The 23,470-nt window shown below is 37.8% G+C and overlaps 2 protein-coding genes across 7 annotated transcripts in view; one reads left to right on the top strand and one right to left on the bottom strand.

Moving 5' to 3' along the window:
* LOC139961951 (S-adenosylhomocysteine hydrolase-like protein 1) overlaps positions 1-10,503 on the top strand; it is a 36,505-nt gene extending 26,002 nt beyond the window's left edge. For all 3 annotated transcript variants that reach the window (XM_071961671.1, XM_071961672.1, XM_071961669.1), the window contains exons 6-13: positions 2,738-2,914; positions 4,084-4,283; positions 5,133-5,203; positions 5,978-6,072; positions 6,577-6,675; positions 7,689-7,836; positions 8,376-8,496; positions 8,974-10,503. In XM_071961671.1, coding sequence (XP_071817772.1) covers positions 2,738-2,914; positions 4,084-4,283; positions 5,133-5,203; positions 5,978-6,072; positions 6,577-6,675; positions 7,689-7,836; positions 8,376-8,496; positions 8,974-8,980 — 918 coding nt within the window. In that variant the 3' untranslated portion in view covers positions 8,981-10,503. The remainder of the gene's footprint in view (positions 1-2,737; positions 2,915-4,083; positions 4,284-5,132; positions 5,204-5,977; positions 6,073-6,576; positions 6,676-7,688; positions 7,837-8,375; positions 8,497-8,973) is intronic.
* On the bottom strand, positions 10,387-22,745 carry LOC139961953 (DNA-binding protein P3A2-like). 4 transcript variants are annotated; one of them, XM_071961673.1, is made up of 9 exons: positions 22,592-22,745; positions 19,829-19,991; positions 19,172-19,286; positions 18,675-18,801; positions 17,364-17,672; positions 16,580-16,810; positions 16,027-16,149; positions 14,440-14,578; positions 10,387-12,834 (listed from the first exon to the last, which is right to left on the bottom strand). In XM_071961673.1, exons 2-9 carry the CDS (start codon positions 19,944-19,946, stop codon positions 12,512-12,514), a joined length of 1,485 nt encoding a protein of 494 aa, XP_071817774.1. In that variant the 5' UTR covers positions 19,947-19,991; positions 22,592-22,745; the 3' UTR covers positions 10,387-12,511. The 4 variants fall into 4 exon arrangements, with proteins under 4 accessions (XP_071817774.1, XP_071817778.1, XP_071817776.1 ...); XM_071961677.1 differs by lacking the exon at positions 22,592-22,745 and adding an exon at positions 22,224-22,476; XM_071961675.1 differs by lacking the exon at positions 22,592-22,745 and adding an exon at positions 22,049-22,204.
* Between the last annotated feature and the right edge of the window lie 725 nt (positions 22,746-23,470).

The raw sequence follows: 23,470 nt of genomic DNA, 5'->3' as shown, positions 1-23,470 counted from the left end.
GGGGGGGCATGTCTGACTTATCAAGTGCTTTTCACCGATAAGAATATTTACACCACTCCTCACTTCCCTGTCTCTGCACAGCAACTGCACTTTAGCTCTACTGTGTGTTGAGCAGTTGGTAACCTTTTAGTTATTATGTTCTCTTTCTTTAGACGTTAAACCCATTTACTTTCTTCATTAATGAACAAATTTCTCATTTTCAGAATCTTCCAAAACTATGTAAAGAGCTTGGGATATTCATTTAATACACTGGAAATACTTAATATAACTATTAACATTTCAGATCAAGAAATATTCATCAACGCTAGTTAATTATTTTCAACAAATAAGAGAAGCTGACACCTACAAATTTGTTTGTGCCTTTACAATACTTTCTGAACCGTTGAGTTGTGTGACTAATGCAGTTGTTTGTTTTGTGAGAATGAATACAGTGCTAAAGTCCACCTGGGCAAACACATCTAATGTTACATCTCAGACAATCGAACATGTGGATATATATTTTACTGTCTCTCTGCTCAGTCATATTCACTTAGGCAACATGTCGAAATAGAAACACTTGCTGCAGCTGCAATAGTCCTGCTCAGCTAGAGTGAATCAATATCTAAGATTGGGTTTACCTCTGCAGACCTGAAGTGTCAGTGAACCTGCAGTGTCAGGGATCCTGCAGGGCACTAAAGATTACAACGTCCTACACAGTCTGACTTCAGGGGCTGCAGCCCCCTCAGCATTCTACTGTTGACATGCTACCTCATCACATTTGTCAGGTTTGGTCAGGATTTATGTAACAATGCAAGGGACTGTTACAAGCTAGGGACTGCTAGGAACTGTTATCAAGCCAGTCAATAGAGCTATGCCAGTATTAGGGGTGTACAATTAGGGTAAATATATGTTAGAGGGTTCTCAGAAATGCTTGTTTACCCAGTGTGTTGTATATAAACATTTCCAAGAAGGAGAAAGATTGACTAGAATCTGAATTAATTGAATCAGGACAAGGCACAGAGCAGTTTGACGTATGTAGAGCAAATCAGCTTCAAATGGTCATGTGACCTTCAAATGGTCTTGAGAACTTAGCATGATTTTTGGTTTCCCAAAAGGGAAAACCATGGAGTCTCAATTACCATCCTGGAAAAATTCTGAGGGGGACCGTGCATTGCAAAGTCGGCAATGACTATAATGCGGATTGCAAAGTTGGTAATTACTGTTACAGTTTATAGGTTCGTCCAACACGGCAGCATACAGAAACGTTGTACTCAAAGCCGAAGTCAAAGTGAATTAATCAGGTCACACATCCGGAGTGTTTGCATGCTAAGTTCTTCAATACCGCCTTAACCTTTCAGGAAACTTTTCATACTGTTTGTTTGATTAGAGAATTGTGTTGGGACAACTGTTCCTGAGGAGGGAAAAAGAATTACACCATTTAAGTGAAATTGTGGATTGCTTCAAAAATACTATATTAAGGACAATTTTTTTGAAAAACAAATTCTGTATTACGGTATTTTTTATGGACTTCCATGATTAGTCGAGAAATGAGTAAGATGCCGACCTGCTCCCTTTTCTTGGATTGTGTTATCATTTGTGATCTTGGGTTCAGGAATGGAAGCTAACAGTGATATGTCAGCCTCCAAGAGCTCGGACTATTAATTGGGAATAGAAAGCGTGACATATAAGATGACGACAGGAATAGAGTTTCAAGTGAGTTAAAACAGAAAGGCTCTCTTTTCGATCCCATTCACAGAACTAGTCTACTGCAGAAAATAACACTTAGTAAACATCTGACAGGTACTCCATTAATGTATCCAAGAGATATATTTACAGGCACCATACGTAAAGGGAAGATTAAAAGGAACAAAGAACATTTGTGTCTAAAAAAGTAGTTCTGTGCGTGAAAGCAATGTGTCTGGTGTTCTCGAATGAACGAATCGAGTAGCTACCCTGTATCATGGTTACCAGAGATTATCTTAACCGGATTGCCGGTTGTTACTTGTTTGTATCCTTTGAATGGTGTCACTTCTTTACCTTACTTCCTTGACATCAATTTCTGATCACTTCATGGAAACAAGAGTTACTTATTTCTGGCTCACGTTACACCCTCTCTTGTTTTGACGTTGTTATTTATAGCACGATAGACATTTAATGGTGAAATTGTTGCCCATTTATAACCTTGCTTTCTAGTCCCACAACATGTACGGTGTTGTATTTATTTGGGTCATTGGTAAACAAGAAAACCCTGTCACATTAATGCGCCTTGAGAAGAATTCTGTTTTCCGGGCAAAACCTTATTATTTTCTTCTTACCGACTTGTTGTCGTTTAATAGTTTGCCAACAACAAGTCTTTGATAGCTGTGGAAATTACAAATCATGTGAGTCTTGAGTATTATTTTGATATGGGATACACCAGCAGATACACTATATTGGAAGGAGCTGTGTTTGTTTTTTCTGATGTATGTTTCTTTGCTGTTGGTATCCATGGAAATGGCCTTAGGACTTAGGTGGTCACATGGTTGACCTGTGGAGAGCTGTGCAAGGTTGTATTGGTAGGAGAAATTCAATCCAGTTAAAGATTAAACCTTGCAACAACTTTTTTCAAGAATCAGGAGAAAGGTTGCCATTGGATCATTGGGATTTCCCCACTTCCTCCCCCCCCCCCCTCGCAGCATTCCCTCTATTTAGCAACATGGTAATTCTATTTAAAGTACTGTCTATCCCCTCAGTGATTATTTCATTTATTTTTCATCAGATTCTGGATGATGGTGGAGATGCCACCCATGTTCTCCTCAAGAAATGGCCAGACACCTTTAAATTGATCAAAGGGATTGTGGAGGAATCCATCACTGGAGTTCACCGTCTCTACCAACTCTCCAAGACTGGAAAACTGACCGTCCCTGCCATGAATGTCAATGATTCCGTAACAAAGGCAAGTTTCATCCACCCAAACTCTATCACCCGTTAGCAACCTCCAATATCTATACTATAGCTTGAATTTAAGGAATCAACTTTCACTCTTCACAGAGTATCCAGTGAAAATGAGGTTGAAACATAGTAAATGTGGAAGCTGTATCCACCAGTTCTTTTTGATTCCTTGCCAGAGGCAAAAGGAATCTATGCGATGATGATGGCATGTGCATGTGTGTGGCATGTGCATGTGTGTGTATGTGACACATGGTTAAACTTCCTACTTGATATGTTGATCCAGCTTTGTGAGTACAGTAACCCTATTGGAAATTGGTAGAGGTCAAGGGTCACAAGTGGAGAACATGTGTCAAAGTCTGAAATTGTTGTAAACATGATAACTCTCAAATTAAAGCTACAATTACCTGTGTGTTTTCTGATGCTTTAGTTTTCTGTTGGTGAACATAGTTTTGGTTAACTTCAGTTCAGATTTATGAAGGGGCTCTCTTCCAATGATACATAGACTGCCAGGTAATGAAATTTGCTTCAAAGAGGTCATACTCTTGTGTTTGGTGACTTAAACACACTCAAGTGGCTCTTATCAGCTTTAACACTCTGAGCTCCAAGGAGTCAACAGGTTGTCTCAAATGGTGCAAAATTGGCCTTTATTCTTTGTGATTTTTACTAGATCAATTGGACTTTGGCAGTTGTGATAATATTTTACAGGGAATAAACAATGTCATTTTTAACTCTCATTCATTAATAACAATTATTATATTTATGGTTGATGAGCTGATTTGCTAGCTCACAACAGATAAAATTAAATTGTCCATTTAGTCATACGTAGAAAATTTATGAGTCTATATTTCACATCTATAAGACTGTTCATTCTTGAATAATGAAATATTTTGGGAATAGCAATTCTATATTGTGAAATCCTGAACAGTGAATTAATTGGTTGATGCCCACAAGTGAGTGCTACAAATAAGAACTTCAAATCTCCGATCATTTCTGGTTCTCGGTTAATTCTTGCACAGCTTAAACTCACTTGCTCTCAATTAGTCAGATAGTTAAGCAAATTATATGACAAGGAATCACAAAGCTGTCAGGCTTCTGGCTTGTAATTCTCAGCTGTATTGCCATAGAAACCATTGATTTTCATTCCTTTCTTTCCCTCTGCAATTCCACCATCAGATTAAATTTGACAACCTCTACTGCTGCCGTGAATCAATCCTGGATGCCCTGAAACGGACCACTGACATTATGTTTGGAGGCAAGCAGGTGATCGTCTGTGGGTACGGTGAGGTCGGCAAGGGGTGCTGTGCTGCACTGAGGGGCCTTGGGGCCGTCATCTATGTGTCAGAGGTCGACCCTATCTGTGCACTCCAAGCTTGGTAAGTTTGTCAAAAACAAGTTATAACAAGCAGCAGGTTTCTTTTAATTTGAGATGTCTATTCCCCTTTAGGATATCTCATTGTTGAGGTATAAGAGGGAAATTCTCGTTGTTGTGATGCCGGGGGGGGGGGGGGGTGGGGGAGGGGGAATTAACAGTATTGATCCTATTTTGTTTTATCTCAAAGGTGTTGGCCTTATCAGAAAGGACAGATATATTTAAATTTATTTTGCAATAAAAAGGTAGAGAGCCTAATAGTTGAACTTAGCATGGTCTCTGTAATTGTGACTATGTGTATTATTGACAACGTTGACTGTGAAAGCTTTAAGCTGCTAATGTTATTATTTGCAGTGTGTTAGCACTGACTTAATTTAAGCATATAGAGGGACTGAGTACTTACAAACACAACTATCTAGTGTATTATTTCAATGTTATACTTGTATTAGTTGCAAAGGATTGTGGAATATTCATAACACCATCATTACTACTGCAAAAGTAATTTTAGGCAGGTTACCCCAGATCTGGTCGAATATTGAGCTCATTTTGATTCAAGTTTGTCTTGTTTGATACCAGCCAAGATATCTTTTCCCACAGAAACTACTAAGAAATCTCTCAGGGATTTGAACACCATATCTGCACGTGAAGTTCTCTTTTAGTTCTATTTTCAACAAATTTATTTCATATCAAACATGCTTCGATGTGAAAATAAATGTAAGGCATTCTTTTATATTTAATTTTATCTCTTTTTCATAGAAACTTTATTTACATCTCAGATCAAGATTGGAGACATATCCACAAATTACACTTTCAATCTTGAAACTTATTTCTCGCTTATTCTTGTTTTCCACAGCATGGATGGTTTCCGCGTGGTGACCTTGGAATCAGTGATTCGAAATGTGGATATCGTTATCACTGCCACCGGTAAGATATTGTTTTTAAGTTAAGGGTATTGGCAACAGAAATAGTCAAATTTTGCATTTCCTTTTTGTGTGGTTTTGTCAGCAGGAAATGTAATTTAATTCATGACACTGTCTTCAATGTTAATGTTCTCGTACTAAACCACCAGGGTTGTTCAGGTCTTACGTTAGATTCCAAATTGTTCTATCAGGGAGGACATTGTGAGATCAGTTTACTGCCCTCTAGTCTTAGTCTCCTTCACACTCATTGTACAGCTTAAAAAATAAGATGAAGTGTTTACATTTGTCAGAGAGACGGAATACAGTTTGTATACACAGATACTGATGTAAAAGGATAATTAGATTTAATAATTTAGGCAGAGCTATGTTTCGGTTTGAATGTCAGTGGATATTAAAATTTCATAATTATGCATTGATTTTAGCCCCACTAGTCGAGTTTCCTAATTTCTGAAATGAACAAACCAAAATGTTTAAAAGTTTCCATATTATTATATAACATGTGATTGACAGTAACATGAAATTGAACCATATTGACAAAATTATATCACAATCAAAATGGAAGCACAGACTACTCTATCATCAGTGTTTAAACGTTTGGGAAAGAAACATGTCTCAGTTTTTCAGTTTTAATTCTAGGTGTTAAATAATCACTATTTTGTTAAAATTGATGCAATGTGCTGATTAAATGCAGAAGGAATGCTGCTTTCAGCTAGTAAAACTTGATTAGTTCAGTTATAATTTAGGCCATCATAACCTTCTTTTCCTTTCATCTTTGCAGGTAACAAGAATGTGGTGAATCGTGCACATCTCGACCGGTTGAAGAACGGCTGCATCATTTGTAACATGGGCCACTCCAACACCGAGATTGACGTGGTTAGTATCCTCAGAACATGTCTTATATCATGCTCGGATTTGTGATTAACTTTGAGAACTAAAGGTACAACACCATCGGAATAAGTGCTTCACCACAACCTTTTGGGTGCTATGTGTGGAAAAAAGTCAATAGATATGATAATTCTCTGAAATATATCACGTTTGTAAGCTGATAGTTTAAAAATAAAAACCTTGTTCCACATGGGACACCCACAATGAACATATATGACATTCTAGCATCTCTGACATAATTAATATAATAATAATCGTGTTTTGAGGTAAGCCTTTAATAATTCAGTGTGCTTACAGCATGGCACACTATCAACATGTACAAAGTATGATTGTATTGTGGGATATTCTAAAAGGAGTTTTACATCTTCATTTGTTGGTAGAATTCTATAAGATGTTGTGCAAATGGGATAAAATGTTAAAGATTGTAAATAATGATCTTTGAAACGAGAAAAAGGGAAACGGTCATTTTCTCCAACTGTTTCGCTTTCACAGAACAGCTTGCGAACACCGGAATTGACCTGGGAGAAGGTACGTCGACAGGTGGACCATATCATCTGGCCTGACGGCAAGCGCATCATTCTCCTGGCTGAGGTGAGATTTTCTCGGCTTCAACCTGTTTGTTTGGATTCCAAGTAATAGATTTAAGCTAACAGCAAAAGGTATCTTCAATATGTGGTCATTTGGGTGCTATTTTGGAGGATTTATTTTTGCTTAAAAGTCTCAAACACTGTGTTTAATCCTATCAGGGCAAGTTCATTCACTACTCTGTCAGTAAATACTAATATGTCCAATTTCTCATGCGCATATATTCACTAATTAGCGAGTAATTGCCATAAGAAACATAATCGACAGGTTTTTCGCCAGCCTTTTTCGTATTTAAATTTCCACCCAATTTCCAGTAGCCTACTTTGCAATTCATGAGCATTTCAAACCAGCCAATGAGCAGGAAGCAAGTATTGCAAAACACTATTGAGTCCTTGAAGTAGTATTAGTAAACACAGAAGGGTACATGTGTAATCAATCTTCGCAGTATAGAACAGCATGTGCATGCAATAACATGGAAGGCACCCACAGTTTAGGTATGCAGTACACTTTATGCGCAGACAACATTGCTTGGAACGCCTAAGAGACAAAGGATGCCCACCCCACAAATGAAAGAAAGCGAGAGCAGCATGGGACTCGGACGTTCAAAGAGTGAGAATCAGAGAGGAAATTGTCAGAAGGCAATCGTTAAAGCTGGTGAAAGATGTTAGTTACAACGTACAGGCGGCCAAATAACTTCTTGTCAGGTTCATACTTCGGGATAGGTTTCATTTGTGTCTGACCCTCTTTCTGACCTCGTTTATGAATATTCATTGATTACTAAACAGCGGAGCTAATGAGTTTGCAAGAATTTTATGCCGTTATCTTGGGTTTTTCATAATTTCAATGGAAATCAGCGATATTAACGACTTGATCAGGCTTTAACATTAATGTGTGATTGATTCATGACAATTTCGTAATGGCTTGCAGGTCCAAAGTAAACACTGATTCCACTTTAAACAAATAACCCCAATAGCGACCCTGATGATTACTTTAACTTCTTCTCTTCGTCTCTACTTCAGGGTCGTTTGGTGAACCTGAGCTGTTCTACTGTCCCCTCTTTTGTTCTCTCCATTACTGCCACCACCCAAGCATTGGCCCTGATTGAACTCTTCAATGCTCCAGCCGGTCGGTACAAACAAGATGTCTACCTCCTTCCAAAGAAACTTGGTAGGTTCTCTCAATTGTATATACGTATAAAATAACTTAAGATTTATACAGGAAGCTTTAATGCGTCAAGGGTAGTTGTTAATAAGGGTGATAACTTGCGAGTTTTCTACCTTGTACATACATTAACCCTAACTTTGTGATCTATGACAACTACTGTTGCATTGCTTTCATGTATATATGCAATTAACTTTACTGTGTGAGCTCTGACAATTTCGAATGCAACGTTATAATGGCTAAAAAAAAGGAATTATATATTGAGATGTTTCTGTATTCTTCTGCTCTGAAAAGAAGGTTAGCTAAAAACATTATTCAAGTGGATGTAAATCTAATAAAACTTCTCAATATAGCAATGCTGGCTAGTTACAAAATACACAAAGTCAAACCAAGTAATAAAGGAAAGTACAAGGTTGAACTGACTAGTCAAGGCTTGAAGGAGACTTGTTTTGCACACATATGGTGTTACTCATATCACTCTTACTATTGATACATTTAGTTGTGGCTATTAATTGTTTGCATGTTGCATATTTCGTTCTCTGCAGATGAGTATGTGGCAACCTTACACCTGCCAAACTTTGATGCTCACTTGACAGAGCTAAGCGACGATCAAGCTAGATACTTGGGCATCAATAAAGCCGGACCATTCAAACCAAATTATTACAGGTAAGTGTAGAACAGTAGAACCATAGAGATCAGTCGGAAACTGTAAGCAGGATTTGTGATACTATTACCAATGAAATGGTAGTTTGCTGCACTTTTCATAAGGTGAACATATAACAAACACCGTGGTATTTTGGTCAGAAATTGTTGGGTCCTATCAAGTATTACCCAAAATGAGATGGCAGTTGAACCATTTTGATGTTGAAAGGCCAAGGCAAAAAGCAAGTGGGAAGATTTTCCGATGATACATTCATGTTCACGCAGTAGGCAGCAGCTTGGCGAAACTATGGTCTGTGTGTTTACTTTGTATTGGTTGCAATTTGTAAGTACCAAACAGGTATTTGCAATGCCTAAACAGGAATTACGGTCAACAGATTTTTTAAGACTTTCTTTTAACGTTGTAAGAACTTGTTTTGTAACATGTTTTTTATCTACACAGGCAACCTCTTAATTTTAAACCAACCTCTCTTCATCTTTCAGATACTAGATGTACCACAACGAAGAATAGGTGCATTTTAACCAAGGCTCGAGTGGTCTCTGGAGAGCATCGTTACTACCTTACAATCATGTTATTCTAATGTCAGTCAAGAATTCATAGGCTAGTTTGAAGTTTAACCAGTGAATATCCTCAAATCTTTTTAAGTGAAGTTTACCAATACCCTTTCTAGCAATTGGAACCATGTTTGTTGGAATGGTTAAAATATTTTCCTCTTTATTATTTGTATTTATCAGGGAATTTATCCACTTAAGATATTGTAATATTGGTCCGCAACCCAATAGTGGGTTCACAAAACACTTTCGTTGGGCTGCAGAGATGTTCCAGATGATGAAAAATATTTACCCAGTTTAGGAGCTTGCCGACCAAGATAAATTGGGTTAATTTTTCTTTCACATCACATTGATAGTCAAAGGGGGGGGGTTGATAGTCAAAGGGGGGTGGGTCTCTTGTGTGGTGTTGCTCAGTCCTCATGGAAGATCTGTGTTCATAGGCCTAGACGTTTGCAGATCGAACTTGTAAAGTGTTCACCAACTTCAAATTGGGTTATCATGAATCTTTTAAAGATAAATAGAAGCTAAGAAAAAAGGAAACTATTGTGAATGGAAATAACTTGTATATTTAGAGAACATGTTTTTAACTGTATAAGAATTTATTAAGTAATGTTTACTTCATTTTTGTTTGGAGCGTACAAACCAAACAACTTGGTAGTTAAGGAAAATTACCTTTTATTGATTGATCATGTTGTTTAGGTTATAGACAAAGAGTATTTTTACTTGTGACTCTTTCTTGTCACACATGGTGGAGAAATGTGACTTTAGGATGAATAGGTGATATAAGGCTGGTATGCAATATCCTCTAGAAGGGTAAAACTTTTGGGTTATGTTGGTAGCCTTTGAAGCTGCACAGAGAAATGATAAAATTCATATTTGGGTAGGGGAGGGTAGGGAACATTTAAACATATTTTATGTGGAACTGTTGACAAATTTCACTACCGGACTGTTTATCACTGTCATCTACAATTGTATATTACACCTCGTGAATTCCTTGGAATGTAATCAACCTTAGAACATTTTCATGTACCTATTATCACAGCCCTATATTCCTCCACACAGTTTGTAAACCAACGTGAAACTAGCAAGTTGTTTGAGGTGCTAATGAAAATGGTATGACGTTTAAATGTTATGTGTCTTCATGTTCTAACAAACTAGATTTTTAGATTGGATACCTCCAAAAAAAAATATCCAGGCTTATTCTTAAGGAAGGGGGGGTATGGGAGAGGGGGGTTGTGGATCCCAAGTAGTAGAATAGGTAGGATACACATGTACTTAACAAACTTTCTATATATTACGGGAACAGACTGACGATTTTGTAAAGATCATTACAAGAAAAGTGGAGACATTTCCTTGAAATGTATTTCAATTATTAAAAGCAATAAATTTCCCATTTACAAAACTGTTCTTAGTATATTGGCTTTTGAGGATAGAAGCGGTAAATAAATTGTTTAAATGAAACCTGTTCTCCAAAAATCTCTGCTGTTGGAAAAAAATACCGATAGGCATTGTCTTGTGAAGAAAGATAAGCCTCTGATATTGTCACAAGACTCCTGCTGAATATTAAATGTAATATGTGCTGTGGATGAGTACCAAAACATTCTTGTTGGGGCTGGCAGCCATTGCTTCTCACAGTGGTGTCACAAAGTGTTGCAGAACAGTTACACAAGCTATGTGACTATTTCACTTTCATGCTAAGCATTTCTGTACACGTACTGGCATCTATGTTCTGCAGTTAATTCCATCATGCCCACAGCGGTTCCTATAGTATCAACTTTTTGTGAACTAATATTGTGTACTAACAGCCTATTTAGTACAACAATAACATGGTATATATTTTAAAAGGTAAAAATTCACTGCACATGAACTTCAATTATAAAGCCAATTTCCAACAATGTTTAACATTTGCAACATTCAGTATGCCAAAACAAACATTTTCTACTGTGATTCAATTAGAAAAATAGAAAAGAAAGCAATGTAATTAGGATTCCACAGGTCAAGAATAGCTAAGAAAAGGGAATTTACCTGTTCTCATAACAACTATTTGTGGAAAAGTTTTACATTACTTGTCAATAACTAGGAGGGCAAAAAGGTTTGTTTCATGGCTATGTAATGATCAGAAGGATAACTGTAGGTACAGAATCAATATTGATTGTCAAAAGCCACAACCATAGCTACTCAATCGAAAATCATTTGAATATTGTATGTACACATTGTTCATAACAACAATTTATTTTATGAATGGATTAATATTTAGTCCAGTCGAGGGACTGGGAAATGTCATCACTTAGCTATTCAAGCCATGACAGTACAAAATAAGGAGTCATGCCTTTATCTTCTAATGCCTTTAAATAACTGGTAAACTTAATATGCACATTTGTCTGTCATGTACCACAACAGTCCATGTTAAGCTATAAAGTAAGGTGATACAAATATTGTACAAAATATAGAACTGACTTGGATCAAAATTGCACTTGGAAAGTATGAAAATGCATACCAACTGTTTATGGAACAAACTTATCTACATGAAAATAATTTACAAAAATCCCAAGTACTAAGTTTAAATAAATATTTTACATATCTTGGTACAATTTTACTTTGGTGGGGGTTTATTAGTGCCCACACTGATGTATGGTTATGTGCATCTGGTTCATCTCTATGACTCAGTGATACCCTGGAACAGTGCACAAATAAGCTGCATATATTATCAGTACTTAACTGGTGAGGTGAGACCAGTGGCAGACAATGCTTTCACACATGCAAGTAGCCACAAGATGAGCAGGGTGCAACTACTTGTCAGTGAAATATTGGTGACAAATGGAATAAGCACCAATCTGAATCAGCTTAACAGCTGCTAATCTTTCATAGGTTGTAGATACGATATGATGGGATACAACAGGGTAACACAACGTGCACAACGAATAGAATTAACATTTGCTGTGTAATCACATGCATGCTTCCCTGAAGAAATGCTTATCAATCTCGATCCGAAGTGGGATAACGCAATAAGGAAAACCAAGAATGCAGACATTAAACATTGACACCTCTATCAACGTCTATCATCAAAATGTAGGCTTGGCTAGGGGTAGAGCACCTTCTGAACTAACAACAGTGAATTTACATATCAAAGGTAACCAGAACCCCTCCCTCCCTCCCGTCCTCTTTGTCACGCAAACAACCCTGCTACTTGTAATACTTTCAGTGTGTCTGAAAATCAACATTCCCAGCAAAGTACTATCTTGATGAGGTAGTTAACTAAAGAGAAGGCAACCATTTATTGATTTTGCACAAACAGTGATATTCAAAGACTGATCACTTAGCAGCATACACAATTCTAATGCTCTTATAAGAGCTATTTAGTATATAAAACATTGTTTGCCAAGCTACCCCCAAAGAGCTAATGACTGACTGGCCTATGAGAACAGCCCCCAGATTATTCTATGAGCTCAATAGATACATCCACAGCTAACTAATGATCCATGGGTACTATTTCCACAGTCTGCTGCGATGGATCAATAGCTGCCTGAGATGTAGTCGCATGTGTCACCATTGGCATTGCTATCACTTGTGTACCATCATCACCGTGGTCTCCGGGCTGAGGGTGCTGTTGGGTCATGTCAGCTTCCATTTTTAAGCTCTGTCCAGCTGTACCATTAGACAGAGCAGCTAAATGGGCCCCAGCCTGTGTGGTTATCACTTGTCCACCTTGTACCTGGATAGGGTGCATCACAGTACCCTCACTGGTTTCAACCTGTGTCACCGTCTGGTACACCTGGGTAGGGATTACTATACCTGAAGACAAAATGGAACCATGTTAATTGCATCAGTGCATATTCAGTCTTGGATGGACCTCGTGCATTGATCACCAAACAACAAGTAACTAACTAACAGTGCCAAACTAACACCAACCAACATAACTTGACACAAGGTTATCTGACTTATATGACATGGTTTTACACCAAATGCTAAATTTATTTAGACATCTCTTCATTGCTTGACATTCTCTTGATTCCAGTTAAGGCTATGTGGCTTCCAGCAATGCCTCAAATCAACAGAGTGCGCTGTCATATGGGTCTTATCTAGTTCTGAGAAACCTTACAACTTGCAGTCTCTTCCTGCAGGTCAAAATGGTACTGTATGTTGATCAGTAGTTAAAAGAAGAGATCTCTTAAGACTCCTTTTCTAAGTTTCCTTCATACTAATGGTTTTAAGCACCTTTAACTTGTCTATTCTAAAAGCATCTTTGAACTAGCCAATCACGCAGCTTGTCTGTTATGTCAGATCACCCAGTGCTTGGTTTCACACGATCGTTTTAGATTCAGAGATAGATTCAGAGATCTCTAAATAAACAGTACAGATAAGGTTCACCAGGACCGATATGACAGTACCCTCTGTAGACATGTTGGAGCGCTCCATTTGACCAGCTCCAGTAAGCTTTCAATCTGAATCATCCATCAGCATTGTCCATACTGACAACATCACATAATGACATGCTCAAGAAAAGGTGTGTTAACATTGCATTGTCAGCAGGGAGGCAACATCTGGCACTCTCATGGGGGAGGGAAGGGAGGGGAGGATATGAGAAATACTTATCAATTTTGTAAGTACAAACACCTGCTGTAACTGCTTTGTCAGAGTCACAGACTAATAAGTATACATGTAGTGGTAAAAGCACTGAATATTGCATAACCAAGCATTGATATATGTCAATTGTGGATATTTAAAAACGTATCAGAAATCAAAAGCTACAGAGAAGTAAAAGGCTTCATTCTCACTTTGTGTGCAGCATATGAATTACATCTTAAGTTTTCAAGTTCGTAGTGGCAGTGTTTTTAAAGTTTCATAGTAATCTGTATCTTTCCATAATGAAGGAGTTGTAATCTAAATTTGTTGGTTCACTGAGTCCACAAGCACCACAGAGAGATGCTAATGGTCTTCTAGCTTCCATTTTCTGTTCCTCTCACTGCCTAATGAATTGTCTATGGCATGAAACAATCCATAAATGATGCTCAAGAGGTTTGAAAAAAAACTACCCAACAATATTGCACAGATGATTGTTCAACTACCACCATTCAGAATCAACAAAACTAAAAACATCACAAACACACAGACACCCATTAATGTTCTGATAGTGGAATGATTCATAGTGGAGAGGTAATTTCAAACCCTCCAAACGGTAGTTATAAACTTATAATTATCCAAACTGCATGTCACAAGGTTTACAAAACACTTTCAACCAAAGTCAAACATAAATTATATACTCCTACAAAAGACATATGCAGATAGCAATACTTTCAATCAAATTAAGTTGTGTAACTAAGATCAAAACGCCAAGTTCAGTAGATTTCCACAATGCTTCTAGGAAGATGTTTTTGTAAAGATTGGAGACAACCTTACCTTCAGACATGGCAGAGATGGTACCGACTGTACCGTTTGACAGCATAATCTGTGTACCAGCAGGCAAGGTAGCAGTAGCCAGGGTGGCTACTCTCTGAGGCCCCGTTAGCTGGACAGTAACTGGGACTGACTGGGATACCTGCAGAGACGGGGGAAAAAAATAAATCATATATTAAAGCCACATCATGCATCCCCATTAAACACACAAACTCTCACATATCAGCATTCAATTTGTAGAACAAGCCCTTGTCCATCTTAACTTGTTGATCCACCCAAGTTTAATATGCTCATTCTTTACAAGAAGGGGCTAATTCCAGTGGAACAGAAGTTTCTCATCATAATATATTATGTGATTGTTAACCTGACAAAATCCGACAGAGAAGACTTATGCCACCAAGTCAGGCATCAGTTTTTGCACATATATTATGTTATGTAACATTTGGTATTAAAGCTCTAACACTTATTAACACTCTTTCAATACTCCTCATAACCAGTGCCCTGAATCTCAAACAGATATCACCAAGAGAGAGGTCTCATTAACACTGATAATCGATCCAGTTGATTACCTAGATCATTGACATTGGTAAACACCATCTGTGACTAGAACAGCACAAAACTGACTTCTTAGGTCAGTAGATACAGACAATGTGCTTTATCATCATCAATAACAACAGGATTTAGCAGTTCATTCCAAAGATATCTAATCACACAACACATTTTCTGCAGTACTTGTTCAATTTCACAGAATGAACAACAACTTGGAGCGTTCTTTCTTCTATTTGAAATGAAACTTTGGAAAACTACTTTTGAAAGTCTAGCAGCCTACCAAAAATCAATGAGCTGTATAGTAACAGGTCACTGAACTTTCCTAAATTTGTCACATACTTCATGCTGTCAATGGAATACAGAATATGTAGATGTTTCATACTGCTAACAGTCTGTAAGTGCAGTGGTAAAGCAATTAAAAACTGAATGACATTGAAGCAATGTATTGAAGGACTTTGCTCTTTTATCAATTAATGATATTTATATATGAAATATGGCTGTTTTTCAATAATAAAAAAATGTGTCTATTAAAATGGGGAAAAAAATTCACAAACTAAAGGCCTCATCCTTACATCACGTATAGATTATAACTTAGATATTTAGTTAGAATACATCAACGTAACCATATGATGGAGATGTTTACTAAAAGGTTTGTTGGTTCACTGAGTCCACAAGCACCACAGAGAGATGCTAATGGTCTTCTAGCTTCCATTTTTCTGTTCCTCTCACTGCCTAATGAATTGTCCACAGCATCGAACAATCCATAAATAGTGCTCAAGAGGTTAAAGCATTTAACTCAACAAGAATCCCTAGACATGTGTTATATAATTATTATTCATTTGTCACATATTTGTCATTAGAAACCAGGATGTGTGCCTGTTGATAATGCTATCATTGTGCATTATCATCATGCCTGCTATTTATCTTGTGTATAGTAAACCCAGGCTTTAAGGACAAACAACCCTTAAGTGGCTTGAACACAACATGAATCTCAGCACTTTGTGTACTACTTCTTGGGTTATACAACAAGGTCCTACATACCTGTGTTACAACTCCTTGTTGTGAGGCCACCTCGGCAAGTGTCTGTACTCCTTGGGTGGCAGGCTGTTGTATTTGAATAGGTTGTAGCTGGATGCCTTGCATCGCTTGCAGTTGTTGTACTTGCTGAAATGTAACAGAAAGCACAAGAGCTATGAGGCATAGTTCAGAAGCCAAAAGAAAAACACAAAAAAAACAGCATTATGTGTAGTCTCTGGGATATGTTGCACTTTAAATTCTACTTTCAAGCAAACAGAAATAGTTTGTCAAAAAATCAATTTATATCCAACTAATTTGATTTATAATAGAACTACTCAACTAGAATATTAGATGTTAACACAGCTCAGATGATAGTCATTCATTCTTTGGCAATCATGAGATGTAGTTTTAAAGATAAAAACATTGCTGTTTCAGGGAACCATTTACAGGGGTACATGATAGCAAATGTCAACACTAACATCAAGGTGTGCCCAAGTTTGTACACACATAAGTTCAGTATGCTAACAGTGACAACTTTGGATGGATAAAAGTGGGCATGGCAACATTGAGTACTTACTGTCACATCTGTCAAGGTAGCCACAGTATTCCCTGTATCAACTTGAATAAGTGAGAATGTGCCATCATCATTGGCGACTGTCTGTACCACTGTGTGCGTTGGTAGAAGGCTAGTATGCTGTAGCTGTTGGTCCTTGTCTTTATCCTCACTAAACTCTGGCAGCAAGTCCTCTCTTGCATGGTGCTTATAACAGTTCTTGACAATGGTACGTAGCGCGTGTGTCCAGGAGACCTTACATGCCAGACAGGAAAGAGTGTTAGGGCAAAGAAACTCTGTTGTCCATGAATTTTCATGCACACTGATTACATTACAGATAGAAAGCTTACTGTTTCCTCATAGTCACTTAAAACAATGCCCAATACACTAACAGCACTACAAACACGGTGGTAGATATCACCAGGAAAAGTTAACGCCGGCTCCTTGCAAGGTTGGAAATATTTAATGAAGTACCTTTGTCGAATGATTCCAAACCACATCATCAAATCGAAAGCAACTTGGTGACAGGTTTCCTTCTCTACACATGTAATTATGTCAACCCCGACCCCTCCTCTTCCCCCAAGAGGACCATCAATACAAACAAAATAAATAGTAAAGATGACAGGTGCATCAGACAATCCTGAAACTTACATGAAACATTCAACATATCAGCGAATATCATCATCTGCACCTTTGTCTCTATACAAACGTGCATTAAATCTCAGCATAGCCATGGCCAGACCATGTTGCTGCACATTAACTTATTTTCACTTTTTTAGATTCAGACACGCTCAATTTATCATGTTACCTTGGTTTTGTCTTCGTCAGATCGCACATCACTTCTCACATTGGCCCAGGGTAGGTCTGACGGCCACCAGGCCGGTCGACAGCTCTCTTTGCCCCACCCTGGTTTACCTCGACCGGTCGAGTACTTAAGCATCAGTGGTATGAAAGCCCTCAGCTGGGCCTGGGTCATTTTATCCACAGGAGTTGGGATGCCTTCTATCACGAGTGGAGGTAGCTCAAATTGGTTGGGGTTGTCCCTATCTTGCTTTGGTGCTTGGTGATTTAGCGCTTCTTGTAGGTCATTCATAACGCTAGGCTTCATGTTGCGAATCTTTTAAGGAAAAGTTACGGCAAATATTACTATCCTTAACAATAACTTGATGCAAATATTGGCTTCAAGAAAACTTGAAAGGACAAACAAGAGTTTTCTTACATTCTGCTTGCATAAGAATCAGGAAGACTACAATTAACTACTGGAGGTCTAAGACTGCTCAAGGCATAGCAGGCAGGCTTGAAAGCAAACTTTAAAGACTGTTACTAACATCGAATAATTTATCCAGTATTGCATAGCAATGGTCAGGTTGCTATATAGATGCTCAAATGTACAGCAGTTCTTGTACATGGGATGGGTTTCAATTCATATCAGACTAAAAGCCCTCAAAACTGCCTCATTACATTTGAACAATTAATTATTCCCTGCTTAGGGAGGACATTGTAAAGGTATCATTCATGGTGCGTCTTTTCTTTGTATGTTTAAGTCAGAATGAGAGGTGTATCAGTCGTAACGTAAAATATCTCCATGATATCAGTTGAGTAGACTGAGTCAGAAGGATCTACTAGAAATAAACATCATGTACACCTCAGAGAATCATTTCAAGTAACATTCAAAGTAAAGTCACCCAGGAATGAACCAAGGCATGAAAACAAACATCTCAGCCCCATCCCACCCCCCCACTCCCACATGAAGCCTTATTGAGACATGTTGGTGATATAATGTGCTCCCTGAAGCATATCACGGCCTGTTGCTGCATGAACAAACTACAGTACAGCACATACAATGTTACTCAAATATCCAGTCACTAGATAGAAATTACAAGGGAAAAAGCCAGACTTATTAAGAACAATGAAGAAATACAGAAATCAGCTTCTTTCAACTTCATTCCTACCAGATCATCCTATTTCAATATTATTATTGTCCTCATAGATGCACATAGCCCAGTTATTTCATTAATGAATAATTGTGCTGCGAAAGAAGCTAGACCAGAACCATAGCTGTGACTGTTCTCTTCTCAATGGCCATCAACAATGTGACACATACAATGAGGGAACTAACCACATTCTCCAGAGGGGCAGCTCCAAAAACCTTGAAGTTATTTTCGGTCTTTCCTGGCGTGCAACAAAGGACAACTGCTTGCTGGCCAACTCTCGTTGTGTATTCATCAATCACATTCTTCAATTTCCTGAGTTTTGAAACAAAGAAATAACATTCAAACAGATGGTTGAAACAATGAGCACTGCAGCAATTTCACTGTACTCTTTCTTTTACATATAGTGTTCAGCCTGAAAAATCAATTTGTCAAAGTCCCTGATTTTGTTGAAACTTCATTCCTATTTCGCCCAATGGAGATCACGGCCAAAAAATCAAGAGGATCAATGACATTGTATTATGAGACTCTGATAACATTGAAAGGACCTATGATATACACCTAGATGCATCAAGCAGCAACAAGTTGTATAGTGCAATTCTACATCTATGAATGCTAAAACTACCTATAAAACAAAGGTCCCACTGAAGAGGTGCAACCCATAAACCGTGACACAAAAACTTACCTCAACAGCCTCTTCTGGATTCTCTTCCGTATTGATGGATTTGTTTCAAAGGAATGGGGGCGCTTCCTCTTCTTTCCTGTTGCTATGGCAGCTGCTGCTGCTACTCCAATTGTACCTGGAAAGAAGCAATATTTGAGAGTTCCCAAAAACTGATTCAAAATTGAAATTTTGTGTAACCACGTCATCTACATTTAGTCAAATTTGATGCTATATAGTACATTGGTATGGGATTACATTCAAAGATTCCACTTCACTTTTTGTTTCATGTTCAAATATTACTGTACACATGTCTTTCTTGAACTTATGTATGGCTTGGTTACTGTCAATGTTTTGTGCTACTATTTGAAAGCTTTGCAAGTTAGATGTCTCCTATTTCTTCTGAATAATAAACTTTCAGCTGATCCTGCCACATGGGTAACATTTTTCATCCCCACCTCAGTCTGTAGTTTTATTTGTCTTCTTAGATACTCAGTAGCAGTGGGGATTCAAACTGTTTTTTTTTTTTACAAACCATTAAACTTGTTGCCAATATTCAACAATACATTGAGACAAGAAAATATTACAGCCCAACTAGTCACTATCTACACAAATGCAAACTACTTATATGAGGGGAGCTTTTACTCTCAATATAAGATCAGTGCTGCTGTTATAACATACCCGCTGCAGCAAGCTGAGCTGTAACATCATCCGTCACTGCAGGGTTGAGTAGGTCAGAATCATCAAAGGGTGTGTCTGGAGAAGACGGTTCACTCACATCTTCTGTTATGGACATCATCTTGAAAACGCTTTAACTTGCATGCAGTTTTCTGAAATCTGGAACCTATCAGTACCATTTGAGAAATAAAAAGATTTGACAACCTATTATTTCACAGACCGTGTAAATGAGGGAGTTTCCACACAAATTTAGAGGCAAAAATACTTTCGTCCTTTTTCATGAGTCTCGGAGTTAATGTACACTACTTTACAAATCTGGAACACATTTCAACACATGCCAACAACAAAAAATCACACTTTGCGTAGGATTCGGGTAATAAATTAGGAACGGGGTAGTATCACGTCGGGTGGGTGCCCCATTCAAACACTTATCAACATGAACATTAAAGACTATGTACAATTCCCCAATCTTGTCTGAACTACAATTCAGTCTACTTTAATTGAGCCAGGTTTACTTTGGTTTAAAATAATGTTTGCACGGGGTATCCGGGTTCCCACCAGACACAATACTACCCGGTTCCTAATTAATTACCTGAATCCTACGCAAGTGTGATATTTTATTGCAAACCTATGGTTAGGCAAGGTTTTTCCCATGGACTTAGTGTAGTGTAGTGTAAGGCTACCATGTGGTCGAAGATAACAGCAATAATGTTAGTACTCTATGTATATGTTATAACTGTGTTACAATTTCAGCAAATAGATAGATAGTTAGGCTAGATTTCCCCATTGACTTAGTGTGGTTTTGGCTACCATGTGGAAGAAATTGAAAGAATTCTCGCAATAATTAATTTTACATTCGCTATTTCATAGAAGGAAAGACTGACTAGGAAATTTACGAGATGTTACTAATGGACTATAGACAGGATAACCTAACTAATGAATGAAAATCTTAAGTGGCTTTTTAATAAACACTTATAAATCCAAATGCATTCAAATTTCGCGGTTCATGTGAACCCTGGGCCTGCATAATAGATAGTAGTAAAAACTGTTTAAGAGCCAAATTGGATAAATATATGGTCTAGCCCAATAGAGCCTGAGGTGAAGAGCAAAGATAATCAGCGGCGGCAGTGCGATGATAATTATAATGAAGTTATTAACGAGATAAACTTAATGAAAGAAACAAAAGCAAATAGAAATTATTGAGGAAGGTTTTATACCTTATCTTACACCTATTTGAACATGAAAACATTGTCAGTGGAGAATATAATTCATTTAGTATGGCATCCTGTATGTAATTTCTTGAAAATCGCGATACAAGAGGGTAAACAATCTTTTCCACGTACCCGGATACCCAACGGGTAACATCTTTCGGGTACCCGGTTCTTGGTTTTCAGACCTGTGTAAACACTAGTTTTAAACCATGCAACACTTTAGTTAGGCTGTGTATAGCTAGGCCCATACATAGTGCCTAGACTTGGGCCAAAGACCTGACTGTAATAAAAAGTGGGCTCACCGTATCAGCAATCCTTTAAGATCAGTTCCTATGTAACTTTCAGCAACTACAGCCTGTAGCCAAGTACTAGCCTAACACTAAGCTATCCTACACCTTTCATGTGCAAGCCTGGCATGACTGTTGGACTTGAAATTGAATAGGCATAAGGACAGGCAAGTTTTTGAATAATTATATCAGCCCAGGCCATCTCCTCAGTCACTGCCATTAATTTCTCTGATTCTGAAGACTGCAAAGCCATTTGATCTTCTTCCATAAGGATTATTGAAGTACTGTAGCTGTCAAGTAGAGCCAATTTCAGTTTTTGATTGCCAAATGCTGTGTACCATACTAGTCTACTACTACTCAATTGCCCCATGTGGGCCTAGATATGTAAAGAGAACTAGCACGTGTTAATGTGGTTTCTCAGCTCGCAACTAGCCTCATTGTACTTGTAAATTCTTGGTATTGATATGTACGTGTATTTTACTGCCGCGCATGCCTAATAACAGGATCCCAGTAAAGAATTTTTTTTATAACGGTAGGCTACACAACCTATGCTTATGTTTCAACGTGCGACTGCGTACACAGTACAACGACAGCGCAAGCTCCCGAGAAAGTTTGCTACACCTGCGCAGTCGGTAAACTTGAAGCCGATTAAAATTCAAGATTAAAGCCTCTTAACAAATGATACCGACATAATATGAACGCCAGGATATTTCTATGATTCTTACGGTGGCTTCGATCAACGGACGGCATTAAATCGCCCAATTTCTGTAACTGATAGTGGTGACAGTGTTATCACGTCTCTGTTGAAAATATGTATGATACGAGGCCCTAAGTTCGTGTAAAATGGCTGATGCAGGCGGTTTGATTGTTAGAACAAAAATTGTGTGAGAGTACACCTACTTGAACATCACATAAACTCTGCTTTTATTAATACGGTTATAATAAATCCAATAGATATGGCGCCTACTCGACAGTAAGTCTTTCTCAAAGAAACTAAAGGAGTAGGTATTCTTAATCTTAGTTGCTCCAGCCATGGTTAACATATACACACACCGTATAGGCTCCATATATAATACACTGTGCAGTGAACATGAAGGCGATCGGAAACCACGAGCCTGCGCAGTATGAAATGGGCAACTTATTCCACAAATATCGACGATATGTGTTATTTCAAAAGCTTACGTGTACTTTAAGGAACTGCCGAATTCATAAACGATCCTAAATATCATGCAAAATGCAAAAGCCATGTCAAATTAGATCATACTTACCACGAATTGTAAGGTTCCCTACCTGCGCAGATGGTCTACGAAATCTACATATCTGAGCAGTATGTATGACGTCAAGCTTTGCCTCTACAGATTTGCATCCGCATAGGAGATTTTTGATAATCAACAATATTTTCATTAGTTTGAATAAAGAATACTATCCCCATTTAGTTGAGCATTAGGACACTTATGGAACGTTGATTTTTAGTAATAATTTGTCCAATTAATGTCTAAGACATGTAATAGAACAAAGATAAATCGGTCGTCTTCACCGCCGTTTTTACTTACTTCATAGGATACGCAACACAGGATTGAGAGAATTTTCTTAGTGCACAGGTGATGTCAAACCTCGAAACAGGTTGCTATTATTGTACAGTTATTTCAAAACATGCAAGAAAGAGAACAATACGCAAGTATTAAGAATACTTAGAATTAGAATCATTAGTCCATCATTTTGTCAGAAATAAGTGGTGGATAAGTCGATGTCAGGCGGCAACTAATGAATTTCAAGACATTCTTAACATAGTGTGTTGGACAAGAGAGTATGGAAAGCCGATTTAACTTTTACCTCCTTATTCCTATAAGTTGTATTTTACTGAAAGGTCTGCTGTATAGACTATAGCGCGCTATCATGGAAAAGTTTCTTGAGATTACGTATTCGACCTGCCTTGGTCGTAAAATGACCTCTGTTTAACAATTAGTCTGTAGACATGAACATGTTTCCACACAGTATTACACAAAGAGCCTATAATGGTGTTAAGAAGCTTATATACAGGCTAATTGTCATAATATAAAAAAGCTAAATTGAATTCTACTTAAGTAGAATAGCAATGCACTTAGGCTAAATATATTGCATTTTTTTAAAGTAAAATTCAATTCTAC

The sequence above is a fragment of the Apostichopus japonicus genome, chromosome 20 (genome assembly GCF_037975245.1).
Source record: "Apostichopus japonicus isolate 1M-3 chromosome 20, ASM3797524v1, whole genome shotgun sequence".
Classification (NCBI taxonomy): Eukaryota; Metazoa; Echinodermata; class Holothuroidea; order Aspidochirotida; family Stichopodidae; genus Apostichopus; species Apostichopus japonicus.
The sequence above is the reverse complement of the archived record's forward strand: the minus strand, read 5'-3'. Positions and strand labels throughout refer to the sequence as shown.

Bases quoted from the DNA above. Each gene is read 5' to 3' on its own strand.
- LOC139961953 (XM_071961673.1), bottom strand. From the start codon at position 19,946: ATGATGTCCATAACAGAAGATGTGAGTGAACCGTCTTCTCCAGACACA. The intron at 16,811-17,363 runs GTAACATGATAA...CTGGCATGTAAG, and splicing joins CTGACGAAGACAAAACCAAG to GTCTCCTGGACACACGCGCT. The intron at 12,835-14,439 runs GTAAGGTTGTCT...TTTTGTCTTCAG, and splicing joins CATCTCTGCCATGTCTGAAG to GTATAGTAATCCCTACCCAG.